Source organism: Lepisosteus oculatus, chromosome 1 (genome assembly GCF_040954835.1).
Source record: "Lepisosteus oculatus isolate fLepOcu1 chromosome 1, fLepOcu1.hap2, whole genome shotgun sequence".
Taxonomy (NCBI): domain Eukaryota; kingdom Metazoa; phylum Chordata; class Actinopteri; order Semionotiformes; family Lepisosteidae; genus Lepisosteus; species Lepisosteus oculatus.
The window spans coordinates 68359442-68384386 of NC_090696.1; the positions used below are offsets into that span (position 1 = coordinate 68359442).

The 24945-nt window shown below is 44.6% G+C and overlaps 2 protein-coding genes across 5 annotated transcripts; one reads left to right on the plus strand and one right to left on the minus strand.

Annotated features, from left to right (window-relative positions):
• The first annotated feature begins 1176 nt into the window (after positions 1-1176).
• ugdh (UDP-glucose 6-dehydrogenase) lies at positions 1177-13735 on the plus strand. 4 transcript variants are annotated; one of them, XR_011189975.1, is made up of 14 exons: positions 1177-1266; positions 2092-2256; positions 2364-2532; positions 3060-3161; positions 4016-4216; positions 4681-4878; positions 5249-5396; positions 6035-6129; positions 6904-7034; positions 8041-8180; positions 9498-9589; positions 10528-10638; positions 11098-11369; positions 12538-13735. XR_011189975.1 is itself a non-coding variant. In XM_069191738.1 (13 exons), exons 3-13 carry the CDS (start codon positions 2371-2373, stop codon positions 11206-11208), a joined length of 1491 nt encoding a protein of 496 aa, XP_069047839.1. In that variant the 5' UTR covers positions 1177-1266; positions 2092-2256; positions 2364-2370; the 3' UTR covers positions 11209-13735. The 4 variants fall into 4 exon arrangements, 3 of the variants coding, with proteins under 3 accessions (XP_069047839.1, XP_069047840.1, XP_069047841.1); XM_069191738.1 differs by having other exon boundaries at positions 11098-13735; XM_069191739.1 differs by having other exon boundaries at positions 2092-2154; positions 11098-13735.
• Positions 13736-14349: 614 nt separating this feature from the next.
• Positions 14350-24346, minus strand: lias (lipoic acid synthetase). Its single transcript, XM_069191742.1, has 11 exons — positions 23976-24346; positions 22511-22686; positions 21684-21777; positions 21058-21138; positions 20272-20428; positions 19969-20026; positions 19062-19190; positions 17724-17869; positions 16609-16679; positions 15869-15980; positions 14350-15380 (listed from the first exon to the last, which is right to left on the minus strand). Exons 1-11 carry the CDS (start codon positions 24060-24062, stop codon positions 15322-15324), a joined length of 1170 nt encoding a protein of 389 aa, XP_069047843.1. The 5' UTR covers positions 24063-24346; the 3' UTR covers positions 14350-15321.
• Between the last annotated feature and the right edge of the window lie 599 nt (positions 24347-24945).

Sequence of the window (24945 nt, forward strand, 5' to 3'; positions counted from 1 at the left end):
CTCAGCCACCCCTGGAGCAGTTGGGGTTAAGGGCCTTGCTCAGGGGCCCACCGGAGTAGGATTTCTCTGCCACCCACGGGATACGAACCAGCAACCTTCCAGATCCTTAGCCACAGAGCCAGCACACTGCCCTTATGATGCCCTGTTGGCCAATCATCTATGCTTCAAATCAAGAAATTGTAGAAATTGTCATCACTTTACATTTTTGTTCTGGGAAACTAAATGCATTCTGGGGTCAAAGGAGCTAAACCTTTTCATTCTGAACAGAGAAGATTATGAGGTGAACTGATTCAAAATATTCAAGATCCACCCAGACTGGGGCAAAGGAGAATCAAAAGAGACTTCCCCAGACCCCACACTGAAACACGAATCAAGGAAGATGAGTGGAAAATGACAGGAAGTGTATTCCTTATACATAGCCAGCAGCCATATCACCCTGCATCTCACAACTGGCAGCTCACTGAAGCTCAGTGGGTGTGAGCCTGGCCAGTACCTGGATGAGAGACCTCTGGGGAAAAACTAAGGTTGCTGCTGGAAGAGGTGTTAGTGGGGCCAGCAGGGGGCGCTCACCCTGTGGTCCATGTGGGTCCTAATGACCCAGTATAGTGACGGGGACACTATACTGTAAATAAGTGCCGTCCTTCGGATGAGACGTAAAACCCAGGTCCTGACTCTGAGGTCATTAAAAATCTCAGGGTGTTTCTCAAAAAGAGTAAGGGTGTAACCACGGTGTCCTGGCCAAATTTCCCATTGGCCTTTACCAATCATGGCCTCCTAATAATCCCCATCTATGAATTGGCTTCATTACTCTGCTCTCCTCCCGTCTGATAGCTGGTGTGTGGTGAGTGTTCTGGTACACTATGGCTGCCGTCGCATCATCCAGGTGGATGCTGCACATTGGTGGTGGTGGAGGGGTGTCCCCATTACCTGTAAAGCGCTTTGTAAGTCTAAGCAATTATTATTATTATTATTATTAATTACACGTATCACTTTAGTAACTAACAGACAAATATAGTTAGAACGAATCAAACAGTAAAGTGACTGTCCATTTCTTTAGAAATTTTTGGTTCATCCGCAAAAGGATTTTCCATGTTTAAAGCGCCTTTAGTATTTATAGGGTTAATCGAGAAAACGTCACAGGTGTACCCAAGGAGTGTGACGTAGCGGACTGCAATTGGCTGCTGCTGTGCTCCTGCCTCAAGCAGCGCTGTGCCCAGGAAGGGCGCATTTCGGCGTGACTCTTCAGAGCTGGTGCTGTTGACTGAGGTATGGTGACAGATTTCGTGTTTTTATTAACGGGAGAAATAGCTCGGGTCGCTCATTTCCATGAAAGTGCAAGAGCGGATAGCAGATGCAACATACGTGACTGACACGCCTGGAAAAAAAAAAGCTATTAATTATCCTGAGGTCTCAGCATTCTTATCTCTGTATTGGGTTCGTGTTTTAAGACGCGTGGTATTTCTGCCACTCATACTATTATTTCTTGTAATTTTGGGAGGTTTATTTCTAGTCTAGGAATCGTCCAGGTTATTCTAAGGATTCAGTGTGTTATGTTGGAAACGCAAGAAGTTTGAAGTGGTGAGCCTGCTTGGTTAAAAGTTTGAAACAACCCAGAGTTGCATTGACAGGTATTATGACTACTTTTTACCCTGTCCCAAACGTGTAAGATTTATTTTCATGAATCGAAAGCTGGGACTCTTGTTGCACGTCAGTGCTAAGAAAATGGGAGGGGAGGAAAATCTTTTCGACAATAGGCAAAGTTATTGCGAAACATCTAATGGGTTGTTGCAAAACTTTATCCAGAACCTGTTTTAGAAATCGCGTGCATTCCATAATTATTATTTCTACATGAGTACGTCCTCCATTCACGCCTGTTCATCACATTAGTGCAGTATCACCTGATTTATGTATATAGCAACAGATTTAACACACGTGCCGTTCTTATCAGAAACAAAGATAGGTGGAGATTAGGTTTTACGGTATGTTTAATAGACACAAAAGCTAATTTCTGTAATTTACCTGCCCACACCCACTCTGCTCTCCAGGCGTTGGCCTTTCTGTCTTTCTGTGAAAGTTTTTTTTTTACTTTAGACGCCAGAGTTCCACGTTCCTGTCAGCTGAGGACCCACTTTCAGTGAATATAGCGGTGCAAACGTGAGAAAATCAAAATCCTTCCTGCTTCCTCCAAAAATTAAAAGGTTCCGGCTTTACCATCAAGAGTTTTAGACGGCCAGATTAATTATTGAGTTAGCAAAGGTGATTATTGTGTGAGAATTGTTCTAGGGATGCTTTGTACTGGGCGGAAGGTGTGAGGTTAAAGACTGCAGTCTAAGGTTGTATTGATGTAAGATTTCTCTTCGCAGAACTGCAATGTTTAAAATTAAGAAGATCTGCTGTATCGGAGCTGGGTATGTTGGCGGGCCGACCTGCAGTGTCATTGCCCACATGTGCCCAGAGATCCAAGTGACAGTGGTGGACGTCAACGAGTCCCGAATAAAAGCCTGGAACTCTGAGACACTGCCCATTTATGAGGTAAGAGTGGGGAAAAAACCCTCAAAAGTTTGGTTTATATACTGGGATTTAACCCCTTGATGAACGAAGAGGCCTTTATAGAGAGTGCCTGTAATTTGCTTGAGACCTTAGATTAATTTTTTATCTTGAATTGAAGTCCAAACGGCTGAATGTATACTAAAATGAAATTAAGAAAGCACAGCAAATGTAAAGTACTTGACTTGACTTAAGTATTTTTTTATGAAGCCAGAAAGCTAGACATAATCTTTCTGTTTTCCTTAGCATCTGATACATGTTACCATAATCCACTTGGAAATGAACAAGCAAACAGTTTTTCTTAGTGATAAACTGTAGAAGTTCAAGATCAAACATTGTACAGATCCACAGTGCAAGTCTGACTGTTGTGTGTGCCACCAGTTCACCTTGTGAAATGCAGTCTTGAAGCTAATGTCGTAAGCCTTAAATGCACAGAAGTAACCCCTGCCTCTCAGTGTGTGGAACAGTAGACCGGGCCGGATTTTCAGCTAAAGTGTATGTGTCCTCCCTAGCCTGGTCTAAAGGAGGTGGTAGAGTCCTGCAGAGGAAAGAATCTCTTCTTTTCGACGGATATCGACGCTGGCATCAGAGACGCGGACCTCGTTTTCATTTCTGTGAGTCTTCACGCTGCTGTTTGCCGCTAGTGTTCCCAGGAAAGGACAGAGGTCAGGTCCTCAGTGGCCAAAGGCAGTCCTCGTAGTCTGACCTACCTGCTGAGCCTATAATGAGCCTCACTGGAGTCGTTTTCAATTAACGATTGAATAAGAGCCATCACATCAGCTAGAGGGACAATAATAAGCAGTACAGAAAACATTCTGTTGTTGTTGATGTTGGTAACATCTTTTTTTCCCCCGCTAGTGATCAAAAGTGTTGCTTTACAGTATCACTACAAGTCTGTCCTAAGTTTCTGTCTGACCACCACTGTTCCCGTTTGTGTACAGGAACAGAGCAAAGTGACAATGCAGGTCGGGAATTGGGACAGTGTTTTTGAAAGCCTGTAGCCTTTGTTTAAAGCTTGGAAAAGGTGGATACTGGCATTTAATTTGTGCTCCTGAACTATAGTTTTGAGTCTGTCGGACACATTTCCTGCAAACAAAATCAGCACAGTTTGAAACTGCCATGAGCCCAGTAGGGATGTGATGTGAGTCATATCAGCTCTGAAAGATGTGATGTGACAGTGTGTTGAAATGGGTTAGACTATTGTTATTTGTACGTCTTATGATCACGAAGGAGGACAAGTTAACACACATCGTCTGAGCAAGGCCTGTCACGCCTTATTTCTAGAACGGACCTGTTTCACCAACTTGACCTGTTTGAAAGATATCTCTGGCTATATTAAATGGATGCCTTCCGATGGCCGTGAAACTTAGCGAGCTTCTGAGTTGCACCAGGAGGTGCTGCCACAAAACGACCACTGAGCTTCAGCGGCTGTGCTCAGCAGTGGGTTATTTTCTCCTTGCTCTTCCAGGTCAATACCCCGACAAAGACTTACGGGATGGGCAAAGGCCGGGCGGCCGACCTGAAGTTCATCGAAGCTTGCGCCCGCCGGATAGTGGAGGTGTCGGATGGCTACAAGATCGTGACGGAGAAGAGCACTGTGCCGGTGCGGGCAGCCGAGAGCATACGGAGAATCTTCGACGCCAACACCAAGCCGAATCTGAACCTGCAGGTGAGCGGCAAAGGCTACTTTTGTGAACAAAGCAACATGATCAGATACATCACTTGGCATGAAAAGACAGCCCATCTGGTCCATTATTATGCTTAGCAACCAGTCTCTATGAACCCACACCACTTAGTTACCCCACCCCAAAACTGCTTCCCTGTGTCTCTACTCCCAGCTTATCCTAATAGCTCCACCACCGTCTCAGAGGTGGCCCCCATCAAAATTAGAGTTGAAGATGCAGCCTTGCAGAGGAGAGTCCCATAGGAGTCATGTCTTTCGGTGCAAACATGCATAGAAATCCGGTGTCTGCAGGACAACAGCTGAGCTCCATCTGTGGCAGCGATATTTCAGATCTGCTCTGCCCACGGTTTTACCTCTGTAGTCTCAGGTTGTTTTTGAATTGGGTCTCATTAAGAATTTAGCCTGTGACTGAACGGAACATGCTTGGTAATCAGTAAGAGCTGTGGCAGGTGCTGTCCAACCCTGAGTTCCTGGCAGAAGGCACCGCGGTGAGAGACTTGAAGAACCCAGACCGTGTGCTGATCGGAGGGGATGAGACGCCGGAGGGTCAGAGGGCAATCCAGGCTCTGTGCGCTGTGTACGAACACTGGGTGCCCCGGAACAAGATCATCACCACCAACACCTGGTCCTCTGAGCTGTCCAAACTGGTTAGAACATTCCTCGAGTCATTGTCCAAGACTTAGAAACCAGAATGCAAGTATCAGTGGATACTAAGTTGCATTAATGGCCTGTTATGAATTAATACTACATCACATTGCTTCCCTTAGTGTTTAGTGTCGATTTTCCTTGAGTTGTGTACAAATAGGCTTAGTTCAGTTCATGCGCTTTACTGTCAACGTTAGTGGCTTGGCGCTGAAGCGAAGACGTGCCTTCCCCTATTGTTTGCTGAACAGAAGGAAAAAAGGCAGAACTGCATCGGCAGTGTAAATTTCACAGGCCGTCCGCGGGACAGGCTGTAGTCTGGTGGAGTGGGTGAAAACACCATCAGTCACTGTCTCTGCCTGTCTTCTCCTGCAGGCGGCCAACGCGTTCCTGGCTCAGAGGATCAGCAGCATCAACTCCATCAGCGCGCTGTGCGAGGCCACTGGCGCGGACGTGGAGGAAGTGGCCAAGGCCATTGGGATGGACCAGAGGATTGGGAGTAAATTCCTGAAGGCCAGCGTGGGTGAGCCGCTGTCCCAACTGAGCTCCCTCGCTTCTTGAGCAAGTCGTTCGCTTTGTGTGACCTGTGTGTTTGTTTTCTAGCACTAATCCAGCTGGAGAGGTCCCGTTAAGTGACGTTTTTAAATTTCTTTCAAAAGACTAGTCGCAAAATCTTTCTTTTAAAGCTCGGTACGAGCTCAGACTCTTAAAAGGGTCTGAGGAAGCAAATCACTGCTCCATTTTCCAGGATCCCTGCTCTAATTTCAAGGCTGCTTTCAAATGACTTGTGCTGCAGTACAGGTGCAAATAGGTTCATCTGCTCAGTAATGAAGCTGTGTCCTGTCGTCTGCCTTATAGCACCTTGACAAATGATGTACTATATGGCCGACAAGCTGAGAGTGTTTTCAGTATTATGATATTACCATCTTATACAGATTCATAAAATTTAAAATAAAAAAGGTTTAGAAAAATGGCAGAATTTCTGCACCTCATGAATTATACAAGTCAAGCCACAAAATTTCATAGCTTAAAATACACAGGGATGTATGATATTCAGTTGATTTTTATAACAGGTAGATGGACATTCTAGAGGTTGTTTACCAGGTTAATATTACCTAACCTGGCTTACAAGCTGAGGCGTTTGTAAAACCTCTTCTTCAGGGTTTGGTGGTAGCTGTTTTCAGAAGGATGTCCTCAACCTGGTGTATCTCTGTGAGGCGCTGAATCTACCTGAAGTGGCCATGTATTGGCAGCAGGTACCGTCTTGAACGTTCTCAACTTCATGAGGTCTTTGTGCTATGTGTGATGTGCCCCAGTTTATTTTGCACGGACAGACTGTTTTAGTGTTAGACATGCTTTTAGGCTGAGGATGCAAAAATAGCAAAGCTACACTGCCGGCAGGTCTAACATTATTATGATTAGCCTTTACTTAACTGGTTCCATTCTTCAACCCTCTGCTCTTCTTAGTACCACCTTCCACGGTCTCCTCTATTGTTATTGTTGTAATTGTAATTGTGTCTTATCTTGTGTATTCTTCTTATTTATTTTTTTATTCTTATTTATTGTTATTGTCATCCTGTAAAGTGCTTTGAGAAGCAACCTTTAAAGGCGCTATATAACATAAAGTTTATTATTATTATTATTATTATTATGATTAAGTAATAGGTTTATTCCATGCTGAAAAGAGAAGCAAAGAAAACATGTTTTCTATCACTTGTTCCTTTGCAGCCTACGCGTGCTGACGCAGCTACCCACCTCAATTATGATGATTCGTTTTTTTTTCGATATTTTTTAAAAAGTCCAATGAAGTTTGATGGCTTTACCATAAGCTAAGTTTCGACATTGTAATGCTTATAGAAGAGAATGATTGTTTGCGTTTTGTGAGTTTCTTGAGTTTGGATATGGATCCCATTCCAGTTACCTGAGGTCTCCATTTCCTTCAGGCAGCGCCTTTTGTCACTTTGCCTGCATTACACATTTGCGGTGATGCATCGGGGCCTTGTAGATGATCTCTCTCTCTGTGTTTTCAGGTAATAGACATGAACGAGTACCAGCGTCGGCGGTTTGCCTGCCGTATTATCGACTGCCTGTTTAATACCATCACCGGGAAGAAGATCGCTCTTCTGGGGTTTTCGTTCAAGAAAGACACAGGGGACACACGGTACCTGCCGCGATCTCTTCATCTCTCGCTGCTCCTTCCTCGCTCTGAGCTCCTCTTTGTCCCATTGCTCTTTGGTCTTCATTGCCCTGGTTAATCCTTAACTCCCTGCGCAGTGGAACTGGAGACGAGGGTTCGTTCAAATGTGTATCCTGCACAAGCCATTCTGGTGCCTGTTTTATTCACAGGGCGAGCTGTGATTGAATGTGCCTTTCAGTTTGGCCGAGCCCTTTCATGTCTCTGTGTGATAACGCAATTGTCACCGTCTTTTCTGGCCACTTCTCACTGGTCCCTTGTGTTCGGATTTGACCATGGGGCTGGGGAAACAGTTCACTGCTTAACTACACTCTGAGGGGGGGAAAAAGATACAACTGTCCTATATCTGCTTTTTTAAGTCTTCCGTTTATACCGTTTTATTTAAAGAGTTACTCTGCTGTTCCATCTCCAAGTAATATCCTGAGTGGTGTGTTTTTGGAAGTGAGAATTGCTCTTCTGGGGAGGGGTATTTGGTTGTGGCACACAGTTTAAACAATATCTGCAACACTGTGTGTGTGCTGTTGGACCTACCATTACCTCTGCCCTATACCACAGAGAACAGTATCGTGCCAGCAGCAAATTGTCACCTGTGCATGAGTCAGCACTGACTTGCATTTCTTCACAGCACTGCCCACAGCAAGAGCTTGGCTAAAGGCTTCCTGTACAACCAAGCGAAAGTGAGGCTTTTCAGCGTCACAGGGAAAAGGCAACTTACAATCTTCTATAGTTAAAGACGAGGATTATTTTAGACCAACTAAATTAAACGTTGATTGAATTAAGTAATTTAAAAGCCGTGGATTGCAGAATAAATTAGATGAGTCCTTGTACAGTGCAAGAACTTAGTTCCTATTCTGCAGCACAGCAGAAACAATAGTGTTTGATCTTTGACCTGTGAAGACATTTCCAGCTCCCCCATGCAATGTTCTGCCAAGTGTTCCCATTGGCTAATGTGAAACACTGATGTCTCTTTCAGAGAATCCTCAAGTATCTACATCTCCAAGTACTTGATGGATGAAGGGGCTAAGCTGCAGATCTTTGACCCCAAGGTGCTGAAGGAACAGATCATCCAGGACCTGTCTCATCCCAGCATTTCGGAGGACAACCCTGAAAGAGGTAGAGACCATTGGGATTTTACTGCAGGGATTATTTCATCTACACATCCCAGCAATCCCAGGATCCCATTGCCACTGTCAGAAATGAGATGGAAACTATCTATTAATTTCTTCATTTCAAAGGTAAACCAAAAAGAGAAGTGTTCACGTCCCAAGAAAGTACTTTTCTTTTTTTCCCTCTTATCTGCTATGCACCCTTCCAGTGAAGAAGGAATCTCGGTGTTGGGGATGCTGATCACATCAGTTTTATTTTGATCGATACTGACTGTATTAGTTTTGTACTGATCACTGATTCAGATGGACAGCGGTGCATTGGAGTACTGAAGTGAAGTAGCTCGGAAGAGCTGCAGGTTGAGTGGCCCGCTTTACACAGTGTTGGCGAGGCTTATGTCAACTTACCAAATCGCTAGTGAAATGCTTTCTTATTTTTTACAGTTGTGCACAGGACCGATTTTACTATATTTGACTAATCTCAGCGTGTGTTCACAAGCCTGGTCTCAGGATCTGAGGGCAAGACCAGACCTAAGACTGATTGTGTAGATCAGCAAAATCCCTGAGTTCCTCCCTGATTCTGAATTCTGAGTTCAAGGAGGCGTGTCTTTCTCCTTATGGAGGAGGAGGTGAAACCAGGACGTGCACCTGCTTTACACTAAGGGTTGTGAGGTGGGAAACAAACCTCCCAGCGATGTTATTGAAACGGGTTCTCTCTTCGGCAGTAAACAGCTGGTTAAGATCCTTTGATCAATAAGCTGTTGGCAGCCCAATCAGGACAGACGAAAAGTCTTCTTTAATTCAACTTTATTTGTCATTATACTTACACGGGCGCATAGTATAGTGAAAAGTGTTTCTCATGAGTCTCTCAGGTGCAGTATATAAATAGAACCGCAGACAAGACAATAGACAGAAATACAGTAACAACAACAGTGTGAACACCAGTATGGTGCCAGTGCCAAATTGTGCAAATACGCCAACAGCGAAAAGTATACAAACAGGACAAAAACAGTGCAAAAGTAATACGGCGAACAGTGCAAAAATAATATGGCGATTAATAAATCGTACAACTAGTACAGTTTTAAGTATGATTTCGGCTTGCGTTCAGTTGTCGTGTCTGTAGTGGTGTAGGAGTACAGGATGAAGTGAGGAGAGATCATATTCTTGGCCGTGACATCTGTTCTTCTGGTTGGGCCTGGTTATGTTTGGGTTCTTGCATTTTCCAATGATGGCTGAAATGGCTGAGAGAGTCAGAAAGGAATTCGATTCCAGCAGTAGTGGCGACGGGCGTCGAACCTGACGTTCTATCCTGGGTTCTTGGTTTCAGTGTCTCAGCTGGTGACGGTCACAAAAGATCCCTATGAAGCTTGTCACGGAGCCCACGCCCTGGTGATCTGCACGGAGTGGGACATGTTCAAGGTCGGTTTCCCCTCCTCTTTGCCCAGTGTACATGGCCAATGTTTTCTTATTCCAGCTTTTCTCCTGCGACTTTGGAGAATATATTTCAATTCTAAGGTTCAAAATATTTGGAAAATGGTCATTTTCTTAGCTTAAAATATATATATTTTTGTATATTTTTTAAATAACAAGCCACTGGCTGCTACCCTCCTTGTTCAGAGGTGTATATTAATCCCACAAGTATTTTTTCCTGCATTTCTATAAAATGTGGTAACCTACTGATTCAGATACCTTCTGCTTTTTATGTTCCCACCTCAGTCACAAAATAATGATAAATCGCGTTGTAACAAAAGATGCAGATGTGTGTTGGATTTGTCTGTCCCAGGGAACATTTTAAATGTGGTTTGTGCTTCAGCAGAAATGCATATAGGCCCCATGGAGCAGTATATCTTGGGCAAGTTGCCAGATGTTGTTTTATGTGCTGGATTTTTCATCTTTAAAATTTTGTCAGATTTGCAACTTATTGCTTTAAAATGGGGATGTTAAAAAAAAGTAATATAAATATTTAATATAGACTCATGGGGTTAATATGAATGCACTCATCTAGACTATCCACGCACAACTCCAGTCCTACAGGGCATTTTACTCCATCCTAGGCTTTTAACTATTTCATTATTGACCAGTTTAAAACCCATCTCAAGTGCTGGAGATGCAACGTGACCTACAGTAGAAGCCCTGCTGAGCTGTTGCCCTCCTGGACTTGGTTTGTATCCTCTGATAGAGGTAGAGGGTCTGTCTAATCATTTTGCAGGGGATAGACTGTGAGCAGCTGACTGTCCCACCCGCGCCTCTCAGCCAGAATCAGAGGAAAGACCAACAGGCTGCTCAGGGGGCCGAAAGATCCCGAGCTCAGCGGAGTTTTCCTTCATCCTTACATTTTTCCGTTATTTGATGCACAGGAGCTGGACTTCGAGAGAATCTATCGCACCATGCTCAAACCAGCCTTCATCTTTGATGGTAGAAGGGTCCTGGACGATCTCCACACCGCTCTACACAATATCGGATTCCAGGTAAAGAGATTGCAAGGCGGTTTCTAGCCTCTCTCTGTGTCGGGGGGACTGGAGGGTGAGAGCTGTTGGAACTGCTGGTAAGATGGCAGCATTTGTGATATGATTTTGTTCCCAGTACGGATGTGGAGATCACCAGGACACTAGCCAGTGTATTCACGCACGACACATTTAGGGTTTTCCTCAAGTATCCCGTTGCAGAGTGACAATGTGACAAGCGGTGGCTCAGAGGTGCGTTTTCAGTTTTGGTGGAACAAAGTGGGGGTCCTGCTCTTCAGACACCCCATGTTCTCACTGTTGCCTCCAGTTTTCCTCTCCAAGTCTGTCTGCGCGTCATTTCCTGTGTACACAGCAGCTCCACATACCCGTGTTGATCACGTCTGTATGTCGCTAGATTTCCAGGACTGGTCTTGCGCCCCTCGTGACGATTTGCCTTCCGTTTCGCCCCCTTTTCTCTCGCAGATTGAGACGATCGGGAAGAAGGTGACCACCCCCAGAATCCCCTTCACCCCCCCAGCCGGCGTCCCCCGCGTCAGTCTCAACGACCCCCCGGCCAAGAAGGCGAAAGTCTGAGAGCTCCCTGGCGCTCGGGGCCGTGCCGCCGCTGAAGCGCGAGTGTGTCTCGTCTCTCGGCGGCAGAGCCAGGGGGCTGCCAGTTCGGTGTTCTCGTTTCGTTCCACTGCAGGACCAGGGCCGCCGGGTGCAGTGCATCTCCGCCAGCACAAGCATTGCAGGTGGCACCCTAGACCTAGAAATCGCTGGTCCGTATCTGGGCTCTGGGGATGGGCCTGAGTGACCCGGTTCCCCCCAAGCAGTGGTGTCCAATTATCCCAATGTCACTAGGGTTGGGTTGGGAGGAGTTGTGGGGGGCGGGGTGTGTTCAAGTTAGATAGGGAATCATCACCAGCAGTAACCCCTATGGATGTTCCATTGTGGGAGCCCTGATTAACAGGGTGGTGCTATCAGATAATCGTTTGTCCTCCTGCTGGCTGAAGGCCTGGAGAGCGAACGTTCCAGGAGAAACGCACCTGTTGTCTGGGGGGTCTGTCCGGCGTTGGAGAGAGGACTCGGGCAGTGGTTCCCTCCCGCCTTCATGAGATCCCTGAAGCCTGACTATTGACCTAAGAAGAAGTTGCCTCCGTTGAATATTTGCATTTTGTTTCTAGTCGCCAGTTTGGGATTTTATTCCACTGACAAAAATACGCCAACGGGTTTCAGGGATGGGAACAAACAATTCCGGTGAATCTTGTTATCATTGAGCCAGTGAATGGTTTGGTGGTGTAACTGAGGGCTTGCCTGGGACAAAAACCCAACAGGTGTGGGGCTCAGCCGGACCGGGAATTGGAACCACTGGCTTACACAGGGAGCCGGGTTGATGTAGAATCTTGGGCACAGAAAACGGCTTAAACAGGTCTTGCAATGGAATGAAAGAGATGAGGCTGCTCGTCTCTGGTCTAACACAGCCCTGGGGCTGGCAGAATTGATCAATTTCAATCTTTTCCCCTTTCACCAGCACAAACTATTTCTGTCTAAAAAATTGTTCACGGTTAACTCTTTGTGAGCTTCTCAAAGCATTATAGAAATGCTGCATATAAACGTTTATTACAGTGATTCCTTTTATACAGTTTGTACATTTGGTAACTGTAGACTGTATACGTGCAGTATTGGTTCGTAACGTGTTTGTTTACAGCTGAATACACAAGTTGTCTCTCCTTTAGCTGTGTGAATGCCGAGTCATATGTGTAGAGTACTTAAATTGTATTTTTTAAACCACTTTCTCAGCCCTAGTTGGATTTTCCGAGTCTTATACCTTGCTCGTTCTACAGCTGTCGTGACAGTTTCCCAGTGAAACAAAAATGTTTTTTCCCCCAAGCTGAATCGCCACTTTTTTCTTATTCCCAGCCAGTTGGGAATAACCAGCTGTGTGGTTTCCAAATCTCAGCTCCCACAACCGCAGGAGAGAATGAGGACATGGAAACGGACTCCTCAGCCCCCACACCACTCATCCCTTAGCACATTAGAGGCAGTTTATCCCTGCAGCAGATGTTCAGCGCTGATTCGTGGACAGGCATGACCACCCAGGCTTGAACCCTGTGATCACAGAGCTCATCCTGCTCTTTGGCAAGCACTTTAGCTGGATGTCCCTCTCTCGAGGTCCTCACCTGAGGCACAGTTCAGTCGGGAAGCAATCGAAGGTTCAGTTTTCTCTGCAGACATGCAGAGTAGTTTACCCAAGACTTTTAGTTTGCACAGGTATTTGTTTCCTTGTTTCTTCATAAAGCCCAATTACTTGAAAATATACACATTTCACAGTCCTATTTTTTTAGTGCCTTTTAAAGTGTTTCCTGTATGTATTTTTGCTCCAAGGTGTTGACACTTTTGGAGCGATTAAAATTGTTCCAGGCACGATTTAAAACCTTTTGAAAACTGGTCACTTGCTTTGTTGTTCCCAGATGGGAAATGTGCTATGCAAGCAGGTAAAAGACAAAGCACAATACCCAGCATGAACCCATTAACAAGTAAAAGACATAAACAAATAGGTTTGTGTGTGCTGTTCACAAGGTACATAAAGATTTGGATTGAATTATGTTTGAAATCTAACCTAGTGTGTCCCATGTTTTTCCTTGGGCGTTGTGGTGGAGTGGTTGTGACTACTGCTACCTCACAGCTCTTTGGTCCGGGTTTGATTCTGGACTGGGGACCCTTCAGTGTAGTTTCTGGTTTCCTCCTACTTCCCAGAAATGCCTCTGAACTGAAGTGATGTGCTTCCGTAAAGTTAAACCCTTCGTGTTCTGGACAGGCTGTGGGCTTCTGTGACCTTTTCCAGGGCTAACTCTTTCTGAATACAAGTGGCTGGGTGTGTTGTATCAAGATCTTGGATCCGTGTTATAAAACTTGTCTATTTTTACCTGTATGCATTTACAATGGTTTGTAATCCATTGTGCCCAATGCTCAAAAGCTTTGTAAGCACAGTAAATGTGTGGTAGAAATAACATCACTTTAAACCACTTTTCAGATGAATTAACCTTTTTCTCCAAAAATGTATTTTTTCTATTGTACAGAATTTTAAAATTTAGCAATAAAGAATGTTTCACCAATACTCTCCATTTTCCCTTTCAAACAGAGGAAAAAGGACCATTAACTTCCACAGGCATGTTTTGTGCTCACCGCCACAAGAGCTTACTTGGTTATTTTTTGTCTCTGATGTTTCTGTACCTCAACTGAACCCATAATTTGAATGGTCAACTGCTCATTGAATCAGTTGAGTTTTAAATCTCCTGAGCTGTCCAAATGTCAAATTACTGCAAAACCCTGTGAATCATATGGCACCATTAATTTTTTATGAGTATTAAAGTGTACATTTTTTTTTAAATCAGCCCTTTGATTGGCTCTATACCATAAAACCCTGAGAGCTCAGGCTTCCTAGATAATTGTATGTTTTGTAAATTGTAATGCTTTTTCTGTTATGGTGCTGCTAAGTTACTCCACAGGAGAACCCATCATGATGGCAGTACCTGTTCATACTGTGGGGTCATAGACTGGTACTGTATCTCCAGGCACTTCGGCTCCCAAACCCAGCCTGTGTGATCGTTGTTGTTGTTTTTTTCCTCATGACTGCACTACAGCTGTACGCTAACATTAAAACCGAGTGGTTTCAAGTAACAATACTGGGGCAGGAGAGGGATTGGGGGAAAAATGACAAATACAACTCCATTATTTTGTATGAAGAGACTTAATTTATTTAGATAAATTACCAATAATTTGCACAGTTGGAATACAGGTGATTGTATGCTGTTCAGTGATGAATATGTGCTGTAGATGGAGTTTCCAGACACATTTCTTGACCACAAGGCCACTGTGGTTCAGTGTTCACTAGATCAGCTTAATAGGAAACTACCACTGCCCAAAGCAAACAAAAGAACAACATTTACAGACTTCAAAGTGATAGTTCTCTCACCTGCAAGTAGCATGTTCAGTATTATTTGTGTCACTTCTATGAATTGTCAGGAGAACATTTTGGAAAAAACAACAGTTGTGGTTAATTCAGTCAAGATGTGAATCCCCAGTTTCAAACAGTTCTGACTGAAAACAGCTAGTTTTCACCACCAAGCTGATTAAAGAACAGCTGCATGAACTGTAGGTTAAGCCAGATGTATTTTTGAGAAAAGTGCCCCACCAGTTGACTTTTAGTATATTTTACCTTAACAGGAAGCAAGAAGCCACTGAGTTCACAACTATAATGCAGTCACCCAATGTAAAAGGAAATTTGGAAGGAAATTTTGTTCTACTTTGCCTTTGATGTATGAAGCCCAGTTTCTGCTGAAGCACCACAATGAAGCAGGACACTGTTTTTAATTGTCAGTCATTAAGCAAGATATTCCGACCAAGCAGAAAGCTTGAATTGCTTTCCTAGTGTCTCTTCAAAACCTCTAACCAGGATGGAAACAGCCTAAGACATTCTGATCAGTAGCTAACCATGCGGAAAATAAGGTGTGCCCTCAAACTCAAAGTTGATTTAATTCCCTGGAAGCTCAGATCAATGGACAATTGTTCTCAAAGACTGGGAAGCTGACATTCACCCACAGAATGGACTTGATTAGGTGTTACATTCCACTCTCTGATGGAGTTTCCAAGGTGGTGAACAAGTGATGCACAAGAGATAACAGCAGAGTGGAAAGGCATGTCCTAGCTGCCCTGGTCATCCTTTCTCACAGACTTGATCAGGTTCTTCAGGAAGAATTCACCTATTAGAGAGACAACAAGCTGCCATTAACAAAAGTATCAAATTAGACGGTAGAAACTTCCAAAGTCACCAAAGCATTTTATCACTAGTTCATGTTTGATCAAAAAGCACTTTCTGTGTTTCAGAAAGAAACCCCCTTTTCAGGGAAGAGACAGGACAAAAACAGGTCTTCATTTCATCAATGTTAAATAACTTTTCTCACCTTAAAATACGGTCTATGGGCTTAAGCCTGACGTACGTTCTTTCTGTTTTAAAGTAGGAGGAGTTAAAAGTAAAAGGAAGTACAAAAACTTGGACCTAATTTTGTTCTTTGTATCTCTGCTCGGGTGTTCGTAAAGACTGAGGGGTCAGTCTGTGGCACATACCCACTGTAATTTTGGGAAAGTCTTTTATACCACTGCATTTCTTTATATTCACTGTGAATGACATATTTGAGATCATATTAACTAGATCCATGCAATAATGAACGCTGTCGGCATATCGGCACACCTGCTTTATAGGAAGAGCGCACTAGGGGCCCACTGGCTGTGTACATGAAGCCCAGCTCTTTCCCAATGTTTTCCCAGTGCCGGAACTTCTCCGGAGTCACATACTCCTCCACCTGTGGAGACAAAGCCATCGTTGGCAGGGGGAGACAAACAGAAGCGTGCAGAGTGGGAACGCGTCTGGGAGTCAAGACAAGAAAGTTAATTCGCTCTTTAATGTCTTTTACAACAGGACAGAGGATTAGGAACTGTCTTACACACCTTGCTTTTCAGCTTTTTGAAGACCTATTTTTTCCCCCCGAGCTAGCTCTTGACTGTGAGCCGTGATCTCCCCAGTCACGTGGCTACATTTACTGGTTGAGTCCCACTCTGTGCTTTTTGTATGACAGGTTGTCGGAGTGCTAGAATTTCTCCTTTTGGTTGCAGTGAATCTGCTTTTACAGGGGAGGCCTGACACACAATAAAATGCAGACCGCGCATCTCCCAGCTGAATCTTTACTGCAGCACTGAGTGAAATGACTAAGACCGCTGTGTGTGTTAACTGGAATATCCACCACCGAGGTCTCCAGCCCTGGTCCTGGAGGGCCCCAGTCCAGCAGGTTTTCTAACAGGTGCCCTGGAAGACTAACTGGACTGGGGCCATTCAGGACCAGAGTGGGGGGAACGCTGATCTAGATTTACAGCTAAGGCTTCCATTGGGGATGTTAGTGGCAGCCTACTTGAATGCGATACAGGAAGTCTGACCTTGAGGTGGCGTTTCGTTGGCTGCATGTACTGTCCTAAAGTGAGACAGTCCACTCCAGACTCCCGCAGCTCTGTGTGGGGACACACGCACAAACAAACAAACAACACTTTAGAACATCCGATCTTGAAAACCACAAGGCTTGCTAACTTTACAATTAGTAGCCTTTTCATCTCAAAGAAAAACATCTCTTTTAGATGGCAGCACTGGACAATTCTTCCTATACACTGGGGAAAGAGCTGTTTGATTGGTGAGGCTCTTGGAATTGCAACACAAAAACAAGCTCACATTTATACACTGGGAAACCCCCTTGAGTGAATTCTGAATTCTATTTGTTACAAGTTATACATTACCCCTCTATATACTGACCATCAAAAAGAAACTTCAATCTGTTCATGCATGTATTCTTTTAGAAAAGTATTGGGATTTTGGATCTTAAATACTTTTACCATCATTTTGATTCCAGTGTCTTTTGTACTACCAATATTGTAAATGAAGTCTTACTTGCGCATTGCACAATATGTGTTCTTCAATAGTCAGCATTAGAACAACATTATGGATAAACATATGCACAAGACTGGAAAAGATTGCTTCTGTCCTGTTCTCCCCAAATCAGGCTCTGTTTAGAACAGGAGAAAGGTTACAGATGACAGAAGGCCATTCTGCCCAGGTAGTTCATCGGGTTGCTAATAGCTGATTGATCTGAAGGTCTCTTCCAGCTGTACAGTATGTTGAAAGAATCCAGGGTTTCGTTTGCTCCAGACTCTCAGGCTTCCTTCAAGAAAAGTCTAGTTGAGGATCATTTTCATCACTAAACCTTTGAAGTTTACCACATCGTGTCATGCAAATAGAGATATTTCATAAGCAGGAATCTAGATATATACTGAACTTGAACTTCATATGGACAGAATAACTGAAATAAAAATGGTGGTTTTGTCTCCTTCTCCAAATTCCTCAACAATGAGACTGACCCTGACAATCGATTTCAAAGATCGGCTCTTCGGGAGGGCAGGCCAAGCTGGTGTAAAATGTCACCGTTGTTCATACTGGGGTTCCGAGACTGGGGGGCCCGCCCAGTCCTCTCTCTCAGCTGTAGCTGCTGGGGGGGGGGTCTCACCTTTCATGGCCGCGTACACCTGCCCATCCGTCTCCCCCAGGCCCAGCATGATGGAGGTCTTCGACAGCAGTGAGGGCTTCACTTTCTTGGCGTGCTTCAGGACGCTCAGGGACTGGTCGAAATTGGCCCGCGGGTCACGAACCAGCCTGCAAGCAAAGCAGATCGCGTCACCTTGACGTTACACTACCCACACCCCGAGGACTTGATGACCATCTGATGGCGACACTGCCAGAATCACAAAATCCTGAAAATTGGCCTCAAAGAGATTGGTTTTAGGAGAGCTGATTGTGCCCGAGTTCTTACATAAAGTCCTCATACAGCGTTAAATATACAAAAATAAAGAATAAAACGAGGTCTCAGACCATCGTATCATAAATGTCCCTTCAGTGGGGTTTGTAAGTCTTCTCAGAAAGCCGGGTAGGTGTTCTGAGAGGATTCTCCCCACCTGCTGGGCTCGACTGGTTCTGCAGCCTCAAGACAAAGGGAGTGAGAGCAGCGTTCGGCGTACCGCTGCCCTTTTTTTCTGGAAGTTTCACTGTCTCATCCGAATTTTTTTCTTCTCCCCGAGTCGCTGGCGCCCTCTGGTGGTCTCAGGGACACATTGGCAAAAAAGAGACGCTTAACGCGACCTACTTTTTTTTTTGTGTGGCGGGTGCGCACCCACCCGACTAGAAAAAAATAGACTAAAATCTCCTCACAAGTGCCTATGACGGTATCAGGGATAGCTACACACTCTGCGCCTCACTCTCATAAGAACAGCTAGGAGCTAGGATTATATCTATAAGGGAATATGCGGTTCCTATTTTAAACACAGCGAAGTGTGTTTCCGACAGCTAAAAGCGAGTTATTCTAAACCTATTTAGTTTAGAATAAAGTCACTAAGCATGAACTTCTGAAGTGGTTCTAGTCTCATATTAATCTAATGTAGCACAGACACAGATTTATACTTGCTGTACTTAATTAGGGGGTCACTAGCCCCAAACCCCGGTACACTTCTGCTTTCAGATAGCTTCCACTGAAAGGGTAATCCACAACTCGGAACTCATCTCCCAACCCAGACACTTTAAAGCCCATCATTTATGCCTGTTTTGGTTTCTCCGTGTAAGGCAATTATGCTCTACAGGGATTAAAAGACGCAGAGTTACGTGGAACACGGGCCTCATCTGAGAGATAATGAAGTATTATACAGTATGTCCTGGTACGGAAAAAGATGCCTGCAGTTGTTCATGTTGAAACAATATTATATAGTCAGGATCTCTAACTTGACTTGACTTGCTATCAGATAAAACAGACAAGCAAATGTAGAAATCAGGAGTCAGGTCAAGCAGGACATCTGACCTTTGTAATTCTCTGACAGTTTCCACATTGTGGGCGTACACGTCTAACCCAGACAGCGCCACCTTCTCCACAGCCTGCAGGTCTCCGCGGAAGTCTGGAGTCAGGCACTCCACCAGGATTTGAGGATTCCTGAGAAAAATGCATCACAGAGAAGACATCAGCCTTTTCTATGTGAGTCACCTGGCAACTATGGTATGGTGATGTAGCCTCCTAGCGCTGATTTCTTCTGTGACAGGAGGATGACCTGTTTCTTGGGATTACTGGGATTTTTTCTAGATCCGCAGCTCCCCAGCAAGACAAGGAGCAGCTCCTGAATCTATCAGGGGAATCCAAGAACCGATGTCATGGTTAATTCCGACTGTTTCCCAGATGACAATGTGGTACTGCCACCCCAGGACCAAATATCAGTGGGAAAACTGGTCTTTTATCACAAGAGCTTAAAACGTCTGCACAGGAGAGAGTGCAAAAAATCTAACTATGGTAATTCTGGTACACAATGGTATGTCATACACTGCGAGGTTAAACTAAAGTACTTCCTGCAGCATGAATCAGAAACATACTGCTGAGAGGTCGTCTATGAGGAAAGAAAATTAACCTTTGTTTCAGGTATGCCCACAAGCAAAAGGTAATTGTGTCATTCATGGGTCACTCCATCTAATTAATTAAAAATGGAACAACTTTGTAATTGTCTGTGCAAAATGAATTTCAAAACAGCAGTACAAAACAATAGGACTACTGTCCCAGAAAAAGACAACTATTACAAAGCTGTCAGCTCCACACGCGTGACTAAATTTCAAGGTCTCAGAGCAAATTAAAAAATTTCACATTAACGGCATCGAGTCCCTTCAGCCCACAACTGAAAGGGGGAAGTCGGCAAAGAAAAAGGAAGAAAACACTGAAATCTCACCTCTCCTTCAAGTGGGACACCGTCATCGCAAAGTGTTCTGCACCTCCGTCTGCAAGATCTGATTGAAAAAAGGACAGAGGCACATAACGACTAAGTATTTCGACTGGCTGCACTGTAACACTTGTGCCGTCACTTCACACTGGCCATCTAGTAGTCTCATAAGATGGTGTTAGAATGAAGTGAATCTTCAGAAGTGAACACAAGGTCACTATGGAGTCTTCTACTACAGAAGAACAGGCCTGATCCTCCTGAGTGACATGTCCTGACACTCTTTCAGGGCCCTCAGGCACGTCAGCTCCTTACCGTCTCTGTCCACGGATGTCAGCACCACGTAGTCCAGGCCCCAGTCCGCGATGGCCTGGGCGGTGCTGAACGGCTCCTTGGGGTCAGGGGGCGGGGGCTTCCTGGCCGTCTTCACCGAGCAGAATCTGCAGCCTCTCGTACACGTGTCGCCCATCAGCTGGAGGGAGAGGGGGAGAGGGGGAGGGAGGGAGGGAGAGGGCTCTTACAGTGATGGCAGGTCAATGACCACTCCCTCCTCCATCTGATGTCATCTGACTCCGTGAAAGGATTGACGGGGTGAGTGTGAGCCAGCCCATTAGCGACGGCTTTTAAAATCACGAGCAAACAGCCACTGCACATCCTCGGACCAGGAGAGGGGAGGATAACCTGGCTCTCTGGTGGCATCCACCACCGTTTCTCTGAAAACATCACCGATAGACTCATGTAGACCCTACACCTTGCTTCTCTATTTTGCAGCTGCTGACGGATTGTCCTTGCTGCCAAAATCTTATTTCAGGTCCCATTTAAGATGCATCAGCCTGTGCTGGTGCATCATACTGTGCGTATCTCCTGGCTCTCTGGGGTAACCTCTCGAGGTCTTCAACTCTAGCACATCATTTCTGTATCCTGACTTCAGAAAGACCACCACTGCTTAGGTAACAAAGATGGCGTTTCCTAAGTAAGACTGATGACTCAGCATGGTGGAGTAAACTGGAAGACTATTTTGGAGAACGTAGGTAACAGACAACCGGGTGCTGTAACGGCCTGTCTCGCCACACTGAGCGACGTTGGTTGGTGTTTACTCACCATGATGGTGGCTGTAGCAGTGGAATACTCTCCCCCACCCCAGCACTCCCCAATATTGGGACATTTCGCCTCTTCACAAACCTGTGAACACAAGACAGCAGGGAAGCAACAGACTACAGTGACAGAAACATAACCTTTAAACTGCAACCTTTTCATGGACTACAGTGTATAATAGGCATGACCATAAAACGTTTGTCAATTAGAAGAATCCACTAGACCATCTCTAGTATCTAACTATAGACATTTAAATAGGATTTACAGATAGCTATTGGTTCATTTCAGCTTAATGCTTCAGTTCATCTTTAAAAATCCGTTATTGAGGACTAAATCACATCCACTCTGCAGGTCTGTTACCACTGCTTATTTGTCTACATATTCACACAGAGATCAGCTGAAACACTGATTTCACCAATTTTGGGATTCTATGGACCTAACATAGGCACAGGACGCTGATATATGAAACTTATCAAGCTCCAGATAGTCGAAGAGTTTTTCAGAACAGTTTTGGTTATCGCTGTGTTCAGTTTACTGCAGTTTAACCTTACTGGAATGGCCTTGGACTGAATAAAAGAACAATAACAACACAGCTGGTTTAAAGTACAGGAGTAATTCAGTGGGTATCTTACTGTGTGCAGGTTTAAATTCCGCAAAGTGTTTTTCAGCTTGTTGTAGTTTTTCCCAATGGGAATCTCGGTCTTCAGCCAAGGGGGCAGCCTTAACCTGAGACAGAAACAGAACAGGTGACTCTCCTATTTCCTAAAGCCATCAGAACTAAAAAAAAAACAGTCTGCCTAACAGCAATTGCTTCGTTTTTAGACAGAAGCCATATCAACCTGTAACTCAAAGCTGGCAGCCCACTGAAGCTCAGCAGGTGTGAGCCTGGTCAGTACCTGGATGGGAGACCTCCTGGGAAAAACTAAGGTTGCTGCTGGAAGAGGTGTTAGTGGGACCAGGAGGGGGTGCTCACCCTGTGGTCTGTGTGGGTCCTAATGCCCCAGTGTAGTGACAGGGACACTATACTGTAAAAAGGCAGTTTTAAAACTGAGGTCCTGACTCTCTGTGGTCATTAAAAATCCCAGGACATTTCTCAAAAAGAGTAGGGGTGTAACCCCGGCATCCTGGCCAAATATCCCACTGGCCTTTACCAATCATGGCCTCCTTATAATCCCCATCTATAAACTGGCTTCATCGCTCTGTTCTCCTCCCCACTGATAGCTGGTGTGTGGGGAGTGTACTGGCGCACTATGGCTGCCGTCGCATCATCCAGGTGGGGCGGAACACTGGTGGTGGTGGAGGGGATCCCCATTACCTGTAAAGTGCTTTGAGTGGAGTGTCCAGAAAAGCGCTAATAGAAGTGTAAGCAATTATTATGATTCACACAGATCTTGGCAGTACTGCCTCTCCTTCGGAAACGGGCAACAACGGGTTTGTTTCTGGCCTTCCTTCATCGTACCTCTCTCCTTTCTGCCGTTTCAGGCTGCCTTTGTACTCGGCCCATTTGCTCTTCTCGGATAGCTCTCCAGATATGAAGTCCTGCAGTCCTGGTCCGTGATCTAGCAAATCCCTCTTTCCGTCGGTCGCAGTAGAGGACGTGGCACCTGCTGGAGTCGTCAGGCTGTTCGCACAGACCTGCCAGGGAGATGATGCACCCACAGGCCTCAACCCACATGCCGAGTCCTGACTTACACGCTAAGACCAGGCTGGGGGTAAGACAGTGGTTCTCTCAGTGGGACTCTGCTGGTCACCGTTACAAATGGGCACTTAATCTTCACTGTTAACTGATGTATAAAACTCATTTGTTTGCTTCCTAAGGTTTCTTTTCACCCTCAGGCCTTGATTATGTCATTAACGCATCACCATTTAAGCAACAACTTTAGCATGCAGAACTTTATGCAGTGTCTCATTCAACTTGCTAACATTTAATGTGCTTTCTTTTTTCCAACAAAGATATCTAAGTGATCAATTTATGACGGAAAAACCATCAGTAGGAAGTGTATCTGTATCAACCACTCTTTGCCCTGGGAGTGTTTTCTTCTCCTTAGGTCCCAAACCGGAAAAAACAACAGGAAATTGAAATAAATTGATCTGCCATTTAAAAACTTAACCGGAGAAGATTAAGTTTAAACAAAGAATATACAGGATTGAGAACTACTGCCTTGATGGATCTATAGGCAACTTAATTTCAGAGTTCACTGTCAGGTTATGTACAGTTTACGCAATGTGTCGCGAAATAACATCACACTTTTGATTACAAAAGTACAAGTATCCATCTCAACCTTCCTTTGCCGTACATATTTACCCAGACAAAACCAGTTTTTTTCGTTCAGAAGATCAGTTCTATAGAAAAATATCGGTTCCCTTTTCTGATATTTCTTTACAAACAACTACACTGTACACAAATCACAACAGAAAATGCACTTTGGTGCCGAGGAGTCTTGACGCGCAATGCCAGCTGGGACGGGAAGCTGAACGTTTTGATGTTGCGACATTCTGACTTTTCATAATTTCATATTTTGAAACACACATATTTTGTAACGACACATTTGTGTTACAACTGCATTACAACTCTTGCAAACGTTCGTGTTCATTATACAACTCTCAGGGGAAAAAGAGACCTTCTAAACATTATGCTAAAGTTAAAAGGCTCGTCCTGGCTCACCAAAACTCTGCAGAAGTCCGAAGGTTATTCTGAGTTTCACTACAATCAAACGCCTCACTGCCATTATCCACATTGTATATATACTTCAACGCCATATTTAAAACGTAAGAACCAAATCATTAGTCAAAGTTGAGAGAAAAGAGGGTCAATCCAGAGAAATCATGTAGCATCAAGCACAAGGATAACCTTGGTCCTCTGGTGAAAACACTCATCTGTCCATATTCCCGAGTACAGTAGCAGTGAATATGAAAACACTTACACGGATCACATCGAGACCAGTCGTTTTAAAGCCAAAACGGGAGCTGGAGACGCGGCTAAACAGCCTTGTGTGCGCAATTAACGCCATGTCCTCACAACTCTGCAACAGCAGCACAGCACACAACACACATCAGCGGCGCTGACATCAACTGCTCGTGACTGGTGACGGCAGCGCTCCTGGAGAAATGGGAAGATTCAGCGTTAACTGAGTTGTGTTACATGTTATGTTTTCAAGTTACATGATACACCGAACTATTACTTGTAGTTATTCGATTTGCAGTCATTACGAGGTGTGCTTAAAAACTGCACGCAAATTTTATACTGACACTTTATCATTCTCACTGCTTTAACCTCTCGGAGACTTTACAATCTGCAAGTGATGTCTGGGAATAGAAGCGCCCTGACCTTATGACGTAGCACGCTACGAGGGTACAACTGCGTGATGACGTCCTTCCTTCTTCCTTTCCTCTACCAGCACCAAGGTAAGGAGAGTGAGAATGATTTCAGATGCATTGAAATCTTTTTTAATCTAAGCACTGTGGGCAATATACAAATATACGAGAGCCCGTAAAGCGTTCCAGAACTCTCCTTCGATGTATTTTGATGTGTATTAGGGTGATTAAGCACAGATGAAACGGACAAAAGTGATGTTTAAAGTGCCCGTCGGGTTTCTTTCTGTGCATGATAAGTAACAGTAGGGCCTTTCCCTCCTACCCGGGAATATTCCGACCTTTTGACGTTTTAGTCGCGGGACTGCATTCGCCTTCTCACGATGCATGGTTTATATTTTTCCTCAAAGTGTGTTTTCCCTAACGGACAAGATTTGTCGGGATCGCTAGAGACGTTAGACGTTAAGAACTAAGTTATAACTCCTGATCGTCGCTTCCCTGACTCGTTGAAGTGTTTTGGAGTCGCATTAGGTACACAAGTATAAAACTTCTTAACCCCTTAATTTTTACATTTTAAGATAT